The sequence below is a fragment of the Macaca mulatta genome, chromosome 18 (assembly GCF_049350105.2).
Source record: "Macaca mulatta isolate MMU2019108-1 chromosome 18, T2T-MMU8v2.0, whole genome shotgun sequence".
In the NCBI taxonomy this organism is placed as follows: domain Eukaryota; kingdom Metazoa; phylum Chordata; class Mammalia; order Primates; family Cercopithecidae; genus Macaca; species Macaca mulatta.
Window position 1 is genome coordinate 57,767,995 of NC_133423.1, and position 13,924 is coordinate 57,781,918.

Genomic DNA, 13,924 nt, shown 5'->3' on the forward strand with positions numbered 1-13,924 from the left:
GGTTAGCGCCTCCACTGGTTACTAGGCAACCACAGCTTATTAAGGTTGTATATGTTACACATGAACCCCAGGTATGTGTATGAAAAGGATCTGAATATTTTAATGAGAAGGCAATCATGAACTGAGCTAGACTATTACCTTTGTTATTAGGTAAGACAAAATAGGGAGAAGGTGGATTCAGGAGGTGGATTAATAATATTCTAATGAAAAACCTTCATGCTTGCAGTTACAACTTTACACACAACAGCCCCAGGGTTGGATGATATGGGAAATCGCAAAGTGTAATTATCAGATGGAAGAATTCCTGTTAAGAACTGAGTTTAGCGGGCATTTACAAGTCCTGCTACACAGGTCTTTTCACTTCTAGCACAATAGGAAGGGAGAATCCAGGAGAGAATGGGAAGGCTGTTATAGTAATTTTACCATTGTACTTAATGTCTGCAAATGTTTTTTGCCAAAGGAGAATTCCAAGTGCTGTGGGAATATATCAGGGATTCAGATGGTGGCATGCTCCATTCTTCTCATGGTGGCACCCTTGACCACACAGGAGGAAAAGGAACTGAGAGAGGCTAAATCTGCTTCAGTATAAAACCAGAACGTGTTTAACTGAGGGGATGAGAGGCTCACTTGCTGTGGCTGAATGGGAAGAATGTAACCTTATCTGTAATGTACTAGTGCTGTTTTGCTGCCAAATATATGCTTTGTGGATGCTACTACCCTGGGAAGAAATTCAACTTCAGAAGGGAAGTCATGTGATACTAGAGCTGTTTACATACATTAGGGAGACATGATATAATAAAAACCCGTTCATAAAAAAAAGACAGCCACCTTACTTATCCAACTAGGATTGGAAGTAAAAATACTGCAAGTTTTTTTCTGAGTCTGAAGGCATATTATACACAGACACAAGTGCAGTAAAATTTCTAGCCTACTGTTAGAGAATTGTTAGAAATAGACAAAATTGAGAGCTACATTATTTATCTGCTTTGCTAATTTGAAACTATCAGATTTACAGCTTAAGATTTCACTAAAATAAACTCTGTACAGACTTAACATTTGCATTTTGAAAGTGACAAAAATCAGTTGATGGCTAAAATACAAGCTCAAACAGTAAATTGTCGTTACTAAGAATGCACTAACATTAAATCACATTATTATTCACTTTTGTAAACCCATCAGAATTCTAGTTTTTGATGAAAAAACATTGCTCCATCCATTCTTGTGATAATATAGTTTTAAGAATCATACTTATGAAAAGGTAAATAGCATTCTGCAAAGCTCTTCTAGCGAAGTAAAGGGGCAATTCACAAACAAAAGGTAACTAATCAGGAACATAACGTGGGAATGTGAACAGAATTCTCATTTTTTTTCTAAAATACTGTATGTTTATCTTACTCAAAGAGATATAGCAGTGTAGATATGTACTGAGATTTTAAAAAATTATTTTCTACTTCTGAAATATTTAACAGGAAATAGTCATAAAACAAGTTATTCGTATAACAGTAGGAGACCAAAGACATATACATGTATCTTTTCAATGTAATACATAAGGTGCTTAAGAATTGCACTGTTTTACATTTTTTAAAAAAGTAAATATAAATATGTTTTAATCACTTTAGTTGCCATTTTTTAGCATTACAGTATATCTGCCAGTGCCTGGGCTATTTTAATATTCCCATTAAAGGGCAGTTTAGTACCTTTAGGCTAGGGTTTTACACACACACACACACACACACACACACTGCACACAAGATGGTAAGCAGGATGTGGTCCAGAAAGACATTTCTGTTTTTCTCATACATATGACCAGCTCCTAGGAAAGTTCCTGATATTTAGTTAATTCTCAATAAATGCTTGATGAATCATAAATCTACTTCTATTCATTATATTTAAAATAAAAATCAACTTTATTTTCTCAGTCTTCTCTCCTTAGACCAGGAATCTTCTCTTGGGGGAAAATAAATTCAAGAATATATAAATATTAGCTAGTTTATTGTACAGTAGAGAGGAGCTGGGTAGTAGGAGACTCAGACATGTCCAAGTTGTGGCTTTGCTGCTAATTATTGGGGTAGTACTTAAGCTCTCTAGTCTTCAATTTCCTCAAGCCAAAAATTAGGAGGTCTGGGCTACATCATCTGAAATATCCTTTCTGATGCTTCAGTTCTATGATATTTTATGTCTCTAAGATATAATCTATGGCAAATATAACTAGGATATTACTTGAAATAATTATACTTTATCTCGGGTTCCCAGGTGCCTAACATAGAGCCAGGGAACATAAAAGATGTGCAATATATGTTTAAAAAATGAATGAATGATCTTTATAGGTATAAATGCTGCCTATGCATCCTTACGATTTTTCCCAAAAGGAAAGAACCCTTCTCTATGGATGCTGACTTTTGCAATTAAATTTAATTTTGAGCTTATTCATATACATTATTATTCTTATGCATGGCCCTTGAATAGTGCTATAAAAATTTCAGAATGTGTTTATGTATTTCTTTAAGAAGTGCTAATAGTATCACTATATCTAGGAAATGTTTTTGCATTCTAAACAAATTCTTTTATAATTAGTCATAAATATTTATTTCATAAATGTTCTTAAGGAGAAAAAAGAAAGAGAGACAGAAACTCTTGCCTTAAAGAGACTCCACCTCCAGTGGTAATCCTAGATAACATTTAGCACTAAAATTCTATCACTCTACAGCTTTAGATACCATCATTTCCAGGCTTATGTGCACATCAATAAAGAAGATTTTGTATAAGTAGGTTGCAGAACCACAAGGTGCTACATCTTTTTAACTCTTGTTGAACAGAAATAATGCTAATTTTAGCGTCAACCTAAACATAAACTTATTTGCCAATGAGTAAAGATCTGTGCAGTTATAAATAGCTTACTCCTCGGGAAATGTTTTAAATGGAAATTTTTAACACTATCTAACATACACATTCTTCTTATAGGATTAAATTGGAAAGCTCTTTTAGAGTGGCAGTTTGCTGCAGAGGAAAGATCTAACATTCTCATTCTGCCACTTACCAGAAATACAACATTGGCAAGTTAGCTAAGCTACTGGAACCCCAGTTTTTTTCTCTGAATAACAGGGATAATAATAGTTAATTTGTGGGGTTATTATGAAGATTAAATAAGATAATGTTCATGGAAAGTCTGCTTTGGTGCTTGGCACAGAGTGCCACAGACCCCCTCTGCGAGGTTTCCTTCCCCAGGACGGAGCTCCTCTTCTACTTCTAATGGCTGGATAAAATATTATGATCTTAACTACACTGAAAGCATTCAAATTTATCTCAAAATATGACCCTCCATACTTCATTCAAAACCAGAAAGGAAGACTACTTCTGAACTTGGTATAGGAACTTCAAACAGGAGGAGACTTGGCATTTGTCTTTGATGAAAAATTCAGAAGAAAGAGAGACAAATAACATGAGAAGTTACAATATGGTGCTGTGATTGATAATGAAGGTTGATTTTCTTTCTGCTGTCTACACTAGGTGCTGATCTCCTAAAAATACCCCAAAGTCTATGTGCATTCAAAGACAGGACACATAACTATAATCCATGAGAAGTTCATCAGTGACTTTAGTGAAAGGGTAACAGCAACAGCTGTGCTGGATATTGAAAGATGACTAGCATATTGCAAGTTACGAAAGAGTACATGAGTGTATGTGGATAAGGGGGATTTGGGGGTGGAGTGTGGATGGGAGGAGCATCTAGGCAGAAGAACCAGCATGTGCAGAAGTAAAGGAATAAGAGCATGGCTTAGGAAAGGCAAAATATCCTTGTATTAGCAAAGATCAGCTGATGGGGAGCAAAGGTAGGCAGTGAGACCCAAGAGGTCCATTGTACCAGTATTATGACATGCTAAGGAACACAAGACACAGATTTTCTTCGGATGGGGCAGTCAATGCTGGCTTTGAAACCAAGGTGGATGAGAGTACTTAGATGATATTTTCAACTGCTCGTTTCGTACATGCAATGCATCAGGAACTCCATTGTGCTTTGTTTTATAGGTATTGTTTCCTAGTCCTTGAAAGGAAATAGACTTATCTTTTCAGCTTGGTCAACTGACACTCAGAGAGGTTAAGTAACTTGCTCAAGATTACACATCCTTAAGCAATCTTGTAAAAGGAGCAATGGGATATTTGAGATAGAACAAATCACTGAAGAAAGAAAATGATGAGATCTGAACGTAAGTTAGAAAGTTAGGTTAGTCAGTCATGTTTTAAAAGGAAAGGGGAGGAAGAATACAGAAAAGATGGAATTTCTGTTCAAAGTGAGCGTTCATGATTTGGGCAGGTCTGTTAATACAGGCGTACTCTGAAATGACAGAATGTTTTTAAATAATACAAAATGTTGCTTCTGTGTTTTAAAATTACTCGGTGATTATTTTACCTCAGAGGCAGTGGAGCATCATAATTAGTAGCTCAGCCCCCAAAGCCAGGCTGTCTGGATTTGAATTTTCACCTTCAACTTACTTAACCTCAGGCAGGTTATTTAACTTCTGTGGACCTGAGTTTCCTAATCCTTAAAAAAGGAGATAATAATAGTGCCTATGTCATAGGGTTGTTTAGGCATGAAAGAGAGAATATAGAACAATTTCTCGCATAAAATAATAACTCAGTAAGCATTAGCCAGCATTGCTTTGTGCCTTTGCCCTTAATCACCAGCCATTTATTTAGAAAGTATTAATAGTGTGCCAAGCACTGTGTTAGTTTCCAGGGATACAAAGATGGATAAAAGATGATTTCTGCATTTAAACACATTTGTGTTTTCTAACATCATACTCTGTGGTTCAGCAGAGGTACTTGAGATTACATCATGATTAAAATCACCTATCTGAATTACTTGAGAACAAGTTATTTAAAATCTCCCATTGTGGCAAGATAGCTGAATAGAAAGAGCTCCAGTCTGCAGCTCCCAGTGAAAACAACGCAATAGGCAGATGATTTCTGCATTTCCAACTGATGTACCCAGTTCCTCTCAATGGGACTGGTTAGACAGTGGGTGCAGCCCACAGAGGGCCAGCCGAAGCAGGGTGGGGCATCGCCTCACCTGGGAAGTGCAAGAGGTCGGAGAATTCCCTCCCCTAGCCAAGGGAAGTCATGAAGGACCTTGCCATGAGGAAGGGTGCTATCTGGCCCAGTTACTACACTTTTCCCATGGTCTTCACAACCTGTGGACGAGGAGATGTTCTTGGGTGCCTACGCCACATGGGACCTGGGTTTCAAGTACAAAACAAGGCAGCTGTTTGGGCAGACACCAAGCTAGCTGCGGGAGTTTTCTTTTTGTAACCCAGTGGTGCCTGGAATGCCAGTGAGACAGAACTGTTTACTCCCCTGGGAAGGGGGCTGAAGCCAGGAAGCCAAGTGCTTAGCGGATCCCACCCCAAAGGAAGCCAGCAAGCTAAGATCCACTGGCTTGAAATTCTCACTGTCAGCACAGCAGTCTGAAGTCAACCTATGACGCTCAAGTTTGGTGGAGGGAGGGGCATCCACCATTACTGAGGCTTGAGTTGGGGGTCTTCCCCTTACAGTGTAAACAAAGCTACCGGGAGTTCAGACTGGGCGATGCCCACCACAACACTGGGCGGTGCCCACCACAACACTGCAAAGCCACTGTAGCCAGACTGCCTCTCTAGATTCCTCTTCTCTGGGCAGGGCATCTCTGAAAGAAAGGCAGCAGCCCCAGTCAAGGGCTTATAGATAAAACTCCCATCTCCCTGGAACAGAGCACCTGGGGGAAGGGGCAGCTGTGGGCACAGCTTCACCAGACTTAAACATTTCTGCCTGCCAGCTCTGCAGAGAGCAGCAGATCTCCCAGCACAGCACTTGAGCTCTGCTAAGCGACAGAATGCCTCCTCAAGTGAGTCCCTGACCCCCATGCCTCCTGATGGGGAGATACCTCCCAGCAGGGGTCGATAGATACCTCATACAGAAGAGGTCTGGCTGGCATTCTGGTGGGCCCCCTCTGGGATGAAGCTTCCAGAGGAAGGAGCAGGCAGCAATCTTTGCTGTTCTGCAGGCTTCACTGGTGATACCCAGGCAAACAGGGTCTGGAGTGGACCTCCAGCAAACTCCAGCAGACCTGTAGCAGAGGGGCCTATTAGAAGGAAAACTAACAATCAGAAAGCAATAGCATCAACATCAAAAACAACAAAAAAATGACCACGCAAAAACTCCATCTGAAGGTCACCAACATCAAAGACCAAAGGTAGATAAATCCATGAAGATGAGGAAAAAGCAGTGCAAAAAGGCTGAAAATTCCAAAAACCACAACTCCTCTTCTCCAAAGGATCACAATTCTTTGCCAGCAAGGGAACAAAACTGGACAGAGAATGAGTTTGACAAACAGCCTTCAGAAGGTGGGTAATAACAAACTCCTCTGAGGTAAAGGAACATGTTCTAACCCAATGCAAGGAAGCTAAGAACCTTGATAACAGGTTAGAGGAATTGCTAACTAGAATAACCAGTTTAGAGAAGAACATAAATGACCTGATGGAGGTGAAAAACACAGCACGAGAACTTCGTGAAGCATATACAAGTATCAATAGCTGAATCGATCAAGCAGAATAAAGGATATCAGAGATTGAAGATCAACCTAATGAAATAAAGCATGAAGACAAGAGAAAAAAGAATGAAAAAGAAAAAACAAAGCCTCCAAGACATATGGTACTAGGTGAAAATTCAAAACCTACATTTGATTGGTGTACCTGAAAGTGACAGGGAGAATGGAACTAAGAAAGCACACTTCAGGATATTATCCAGGAGAACTTCCTCAATCTAGCAAGACAGGCCAACATTTAAATTCAGGAAATACAGACAACACCACAAAGATACTCCTCAAGAAGAGCAACCCCAAGACACATAATTGTCAGATTCACCAAGGTTGAAATGAAGGAAAAAATATTAAGGGCAGCCAGACAGAAAGATCGGGTTACCCACAAAGGGAAGCCCATCAGACTAACAGTGGATCTCTCAGCAGAAATCCTACAAACCAGAAGAGAGTGGAGGCCAATATTCAACATTCTTAAAGAAAAGAATTTCCAACCCAGAATTTCCTATCCAGCCAAACTAAGCTTCATAAGTGAAGGAGAAATAAAATCCTTTACAGACAAGCAAATACTAAGGGATTTTGTCACCATCAGGCCTGCCTTACAAGAGCTCCTGAAGGAAGCACTAAATATGGAAGGGAAAAACCAGTACCAGCCACAGCAAAAACAAACCAAATTGTATATACCATCCACACTATGAAGAAACTGCATTAACTAATGGGCAAAATAACCAGCTAGCATCATAATGACAGGGTCAATTCACACATAACAATAATAACCTTAAATGTAAATGGGCTAAACGCCCCAATGAAAAGGCACAGATTGGCGAATTGGATAAAGAGTCAAGACCCATCAGTGTGCTGTATTCAGGAGACCCATCTCATGTGCAAAGACACACATAAGCTCAAAATAAAAGGATGGAGGAAGACTTACCAAGCAAATGGAAAGCGGAAAAAAAAAAAAAAAAAAGCAGAAGTTGCAATCCTAGTCTCTGATAAAACAGACTTTAAACCAACAAATATCAAAAAAGACAAAGAAGGGCATTACATAATGGTAAAGGGATCAATGCAACAAGAAGAGCTAACAATCCTAAATATATATGCACCCAATACAGGAGCACCCAGATTCATAAAGCAAGTTCTTAGAGACTTACAAAGAGACTTATACTCCCACACAATAATAATGGGAGACTTTAACACCCTACTGTCAACATTAGATCAACGAGACAGAAGATTAACAAGGATATTCAGAACTTGAACTCAGCTTTGGACCAAGCAGACCTAATAGACATTTACAGAACTCTCCACCCAAATCAACAGAATATACATTCTTCTCAGCACCACATAGCACTTATTCTAAAATTGACCACATAATTGGAAGTAAAACACTGCTCAGCAAATGCAAAAGAATGAAAATCATAATAAACTGTCTCTCAGACCACAATGCAATCAAATTAGAACTCTGGATTAAGAAACTCACTCAAAACCGCACAACCACATGTAAACTGAACAACCTGCTCCTGAATGACTACTGGGTAAATAACAAAATTAAGTCAGAAATAAAGATGTTCTTTGAAACCAATGAGGAGAAAGACAGAATGTACCAGAATCTCTGGGACACAGCTATGGCAGTGTTTAGAGGGAAATTTATAACACCAAATGCCCACAGAAGAAAGCAGGAAAGAGCTAAAATCAACACCCTAACATCACAATTGAAAGAACTAGATAAGCAAGAAGCAAATCCAAAAGTTAGCAAAAGACAAGAAATAACTAAGATCAGAGCAGAACTGAAGGAGATAGAGACGTGAAAAACCCTTCAAAAAATCAATGAATCCAGGAGCTGGTTTTTTGAAAAGATAAACAAAATAGATAGACCGCTAGCTAGACTAATAAAGAGGAAAAGAGAGAAGAATCAAATAGGCACAATAAAAATGATAAAGGCGAAATCACTACTGATCTCACAGAAATACAAATTACGATCAGAGAATACTATAAACACCCCTATGCAAATAAACCAGAAAATCTAGGAGAAATGGATAAATTCTTGGACACATACACCCTCCCAAAACTAAACAAAGAAGAAGTCGAATCCCTGAATAGACCAGTCACAAGTTCGGAAATTGAGGCAGTAATTAATAGTCTACCAACAACAACAACTGAAAAAGTCCCGAGACTAGATGGATTCATAGCCGAATTCTACCAGAGGTACAAACAGGAGCTGGTACCATTCCTTCTGAAACAATTCCAAACAACAGAAAAAGAGGGACTCCACCCTAAATCATTTAAAGAGGTCAGCATCATCCTGATACCAACACCCGGCAGAGACACAACAAAAAAAGAACATTTTAGGCCAATATCCCTGATGAACATTTATGCAAAAATCCTCAATAACATACTGGCAAACTGAATCCAGCAGCATATCAAAACGGTTATCCACCACGATCAAGTCGGCTTCATCCTGGGATGCAAGGCTGGCTCAACATACACAAATCAATAAACGTAATCCATCATATAAACAGAACCAATGACAAAAACCACATGATTATCTCAATAGATGCAGAAAAGGCCTTCAATAAAATTCAACACCCTTTCATGCTAAAAACACTCAATAAACTAGGTATTGATGGAACATATCTCAAAATAATAAGAGCTATTTATGACAAACCCACAGCCAAAATCATACTGAATGGGCAAAAGCTGGAAGCACTCCCTTTGAAAACCAGCACAAGACAAGGATGCCCTCTCACCACTCCTATTCAATACAGTATTGGAATTTCTGCCCAGGGCAATCAGGCAAGAGAAAGAAATGAAGGGTATTCAAATAGGAAGAGAGGAAGTCAAATTATCTCTGTTTGCAGATGACGTGATTGTATATTTAGAAAGCCCCATCGTCTCAGCCCAAAACCTCGTTAAGCTGATAAGCAAATTCAGCAGTGTCAGGATACAAAACCAACGTGCAAAAATTACAAGCATTCCTATATAGCAGTAATAGACAACCAGAGAGCCAAATCATGAGCAAACTCCCATTCACAGTTGTTACAAAGAGAATAAAATACCTAGGAATACAACTTACGAGGGATATGAAGGACAAACCACTGCTCAAGGAAAGAAGAGATGACACAAACAAATGGAAAAACATTCTATGTTCATGGATAGGAAGAATCAGTATTGTGAAAATGGCCATACTGCCCAAAGTAATTTACAGATTCAATGCCATTCCCATCAAGCGCCATTGACTTTCTTCACAGAATTAGAAAAGACTACTTTAAATTTCATATGGAAACAAAAAAGAGCCTGTATAGCCAAGACAATCCTAAGCAAAAAGAACAAAGCTGGAGGCATCATGCTACCTAACTTAAACAATACTACAAGGCTATAGTAACCAAAACAGCATGGACCTGGTATCAAAACAAATATATAGACCAATAGAACACAACAGAGGCCTCAGAAATAACACCACACATCTACAACCATCTGATCTTTGACAAACCTGACAAAAACAAGCAATGGGGAGAGCATTCCCTATTTAATAAATGGTGTTGGGAAAACTGGCTAGCCATATGCAGAAAACTGAAACTGGACCCCTTCCTTACACCTCATACAGAAAATAACTCAAAATGGATTAAACACTTAGATCTAAGGCCTAAAATCATAAAAACCCTAGAAGAAAACCTAGGCAAAACCATTTAGGACATAGGCATGGGCAAAGACTTCATGACTAAAACACCAAAAGCAATGGCAACAAAAGCCAAAATTCACAAATGGGATCTAATTAAAGTAAAGAGCTTCTGCACAGCAAAAGAAACTAGCATTAGAGTGAAGAGGAAATCTACAGAATGGGAGAAAATTTTTGCAATCTACTCATCTGACAAAGGGCTAATATCCAGAATCTATAAGGAACTTAAACAAAGTTACAAGAAAAAAACAACCCCATCAAAAAGTGGACAAATGATATGAACAGACACTTTTCAAAAGGAGACATTTATGTCGCCAAAAAACATACGAAAATAAGCTCATCATCACTGGTCATTAGAAAAATGCAAATCAAAACCACAATGAGATACCATCTCATGCCAGTTAGAATGGCAATCATTGAAAAGTCAGGAAACAACAGATGCTGGAAGGATGTGGAGAAATAGGAATGCTTTTACACTGTTGGTGGGAGTGTAAACTAATTCAATCATTGTGGAAGACAGTGTGGCGATTCCTCAAGGATCTAGAACCAGAAATATCATTTGACGTAGCAATCCCATTACTGGGTATATACCCAAAGGATTATAAATCATTCTACTATAAAGACACATGCACACGTATGTTTATTGCAGCACTATTCATAGAAGCAAACACTTGGAACAGCCCCAAATGCCCATCAATGCTAGACTGGATAAAGAAAATGTGGCACATATACACCATGGAATTCTATGTAGCCAAAAAAAGAATGAGTTCATGTCCTTTGCAGGGATATGGATGAAGCTGGAAACCATCATTCTCAGCAAACTAACACAGGAACAGAAAACCAAACACTGTGTGTTCTCACTCATAAGTGGGAGTTGAACAATGAGAACATATGGGCACAGGGAGGGGAACATCACACACCAGGGCCTGTTGGGGGGTGAGGGGCAAGGGGAGGGATAGCATTAGGAGAAATACCTAATGTAGATGATGGGTTGATGGGTAAAGCAAACCACCATGGCACCTGTATACCTATGCAGCAAACCTGCACATTCTGCACATGTATCCCAGAACCTAAAGTACATATATATATTAAAAAATCTCCCATCACAATGTTGTTCATTATTGTAAGGACTAATACCTCCAACTCTTCTCACCCCTCTCTCCCAATGTGACATTAAGATCTGTTCAGCCTGAGTTATCTTTGATGTCAGGTGTTTCCCTTGACCCAACAGGCAACATCATAAAGTTGGTGTGATCATTTCCTACATATGTGTACCAAAACTTCCAGAGCTGAATGTTTGTACCATTGTTTCAGGGGTCTCTTCCTTGCTAATTCATTAGATTTACATATTATGTAGTATATATAATTAATGGGTGCATTTTTCCATCCAAGGGCACTTTTTAAAAATTATAATTTTATAAAATCTCATTTATATAAGCTAGAGAGAAATGTTAATGGTTAGAATTTTTAGAGCTGTATCAAATAAGGGGAAGACTTGTATTGGCAATATCAGTTATTCATTGTCTTAAACTGTATCATGAAGCTCCTCATACCTGTGTCTCTCAGCTTTAGGATGATAAAGGAGTTTTAGAAATTCTGCTCATGATGGCATTTGCACATTGTCTGAAAGGATTCTAAATTAGGCATTGCAGGTTCAACATTAACATTGGTTGAATAGATGAAAATTGTTGGTAGAAGGAACACCATGTCCTTTAGAGTCCAACCACAGTACATTAAAATGGACAGATGAGCAGTCGAGATGACCTCTGAGACAAGATTGAAAAGGAACACGTCTACATAAATAAATGAGAAGGAAATGAAAATAGCAAGGCCCTTCTATTTAAAATAACTAAATGAAGTACCAAAATGATTAAGTGAAAAGCGACTTTAATACCAAGGAATCTCTTTAGAACGAATGGAATTGTTGAGATAGAGTGAACTGATTAGTTATCAAGAAAGACAGACACTGGGATCTTGGTCACATTGCTTTCCAATACATCCAGTATTTATTATAGGAAATTTGAAATGTTCAGATCATAAAGCATCTTCAAGTAGCAAACAACCATTACTAAAATAGAGAGGTCAGATCTTTCAACTGTAGGTGAAAAGAACCAAAATGAAGTAAATCAGAAGCTTTAGATTTAAATGTGAATGCTGGAATGAAACTGATTTAAATGTGAATGTTGGAATGAGATTAAGAAGTTCTTATACTATACATAGTAAAATTTGTGAAATGAGGATATTTTAAAAATAAAAATAATACTTGGGATATATCTGAAAATTTAAAAATCTTCCCATTAATTTGATATGCAAAATGGGAAACTTGACAATGATTGTGTTAACAGCAATGAATTAATGTTACAATATTCAACAGCTGAGGATATAGTTTTAAATATATTAAGTTTAATTTTTTTTTCAGTTTTTTAAAAAAACAAACCTTCAATAGAATGACAAGAGAAGACAGAGATAAGAGAAATTATTTTCAAAAGACACATGTCATAAAGGATTATTAGCCATAATATACAAAGAACTTTTAACTCTCAACAATAAGAAAACAACCCAGTTAAAAAATGGGCCAAAGATCTGAACAGACACCTCACCAAAGAAGATACAAAGATAGAAAGTAAGCATATGAAGAGATGTTCAACATCATTAGGGAACTGCTAATTAAAATCAGAAGTATACACCTATTAGATTGACCAAATTCTAAAACACTGACATCAAATGCTGGAGAGGATATGGAGCAACAGGACACTTATTTGTTGCTGGTGGAAATGCAAAATGATACAATTACCTTGAAAGACAGTGCAGCAGTTTCTACAAAAGTAAACGTATTTTTACCCTATGATCCAGCAATGACACTCCTTGATATCAGGTTGGGGCAAAAGTAGTTAAATCAAAAAGTAATGGCAAAACCGCAATTACTTTTGCACCAACCTAAAATATTTACCCAAATGAGTTGAAAATTTATGTCCACACAAAAACCTACCCTGGATGTTTACATCAGCTTTATTCATAATTTTCAAAACAAGGAAACAACAAAAATGTCCTCCAATAGGTGAATACACCAATTAAATGTGGTACATCCAGGCAGTGGAATATTACTCAACACTAAAACAAAATGAACTATCAAGCCATGAAAAGCCATGAAGGAGACTTAAATGCATATTACTGAGTGAAAGAGGCCAATCTGAAAAGGCTACACACTGTATAATTTCAACGTATGACATTTCGGAAAAGGTAAAACTATGGAGCCAGGGAAAAGATGAGAGTGAGGTGCGGGGGAGGGATGAATGGGCAGAGCACAGAGGAGTTTCAGGGCAGTGAAACTATTCTGTATGATATCACAGTGATGGAAACATGTCATTTATGCATTTGTCAAAGCCCATAGAATGCACAACACCAAGAATGTACCCTAATGTAAACTGTGGACTTCAGGTGATGATGGGTTAATGTAGGTTCATTGATAGTAACAAATATACTATTCTGGTGGAGGATGCCCATTGTGTATGTGTGTGTGTGTGTGTGTGTGTGTGTGTGTGTGTGTGTGTGTGTGTAGGCAGATATATAAAAACTGTACTTTCCACTCAATTTTTGGGTGACCTAAACTGCTCTCAAATAAATTTTACTAAATAAATAAATGACATACTGTATGATTCCATTGGATAAACTTCTAGAATAGG

General features: G+C 37.9%; 1 protein-coding gene across 47 annotated transcripts in view; it reads right to left on the minus strand.

The window, feature by feature from the left end:
* DTNA (dystrobrevin alpha) overlaps positions 1-13,924 on the minus strand; it is a 412,319-nt gene that overhangs the window by 193,975 nt on the left and 204,420 nt on the right. For 14 of the 47 annotated variants that reach the window (XM_077974980.1, XM_077974967.1, XM_077974942.1 and 11 more), the window contains exon 3: positions 5,942-6,100. The exons of 26 other annotated variants lie outside the window; for them this stretch is intronic. In XM_077974980.1, coding sequence (XP_077831106.1) covers positions 5,942-5,946 — 5 coding nt within the window. In that variant the 5' untranslated portion in view covers positions 5,947-6,100. Of the gene's footprint in view, positions 1-5,941; positions 6,116-13,924 lie in introns of all 47 variants that reach the window. 7 more of the 47 variants (XM_077974943.1, XM_077974941.1, XM_077974953.1 and 4 more) reach the window with 1 other exon arrangement.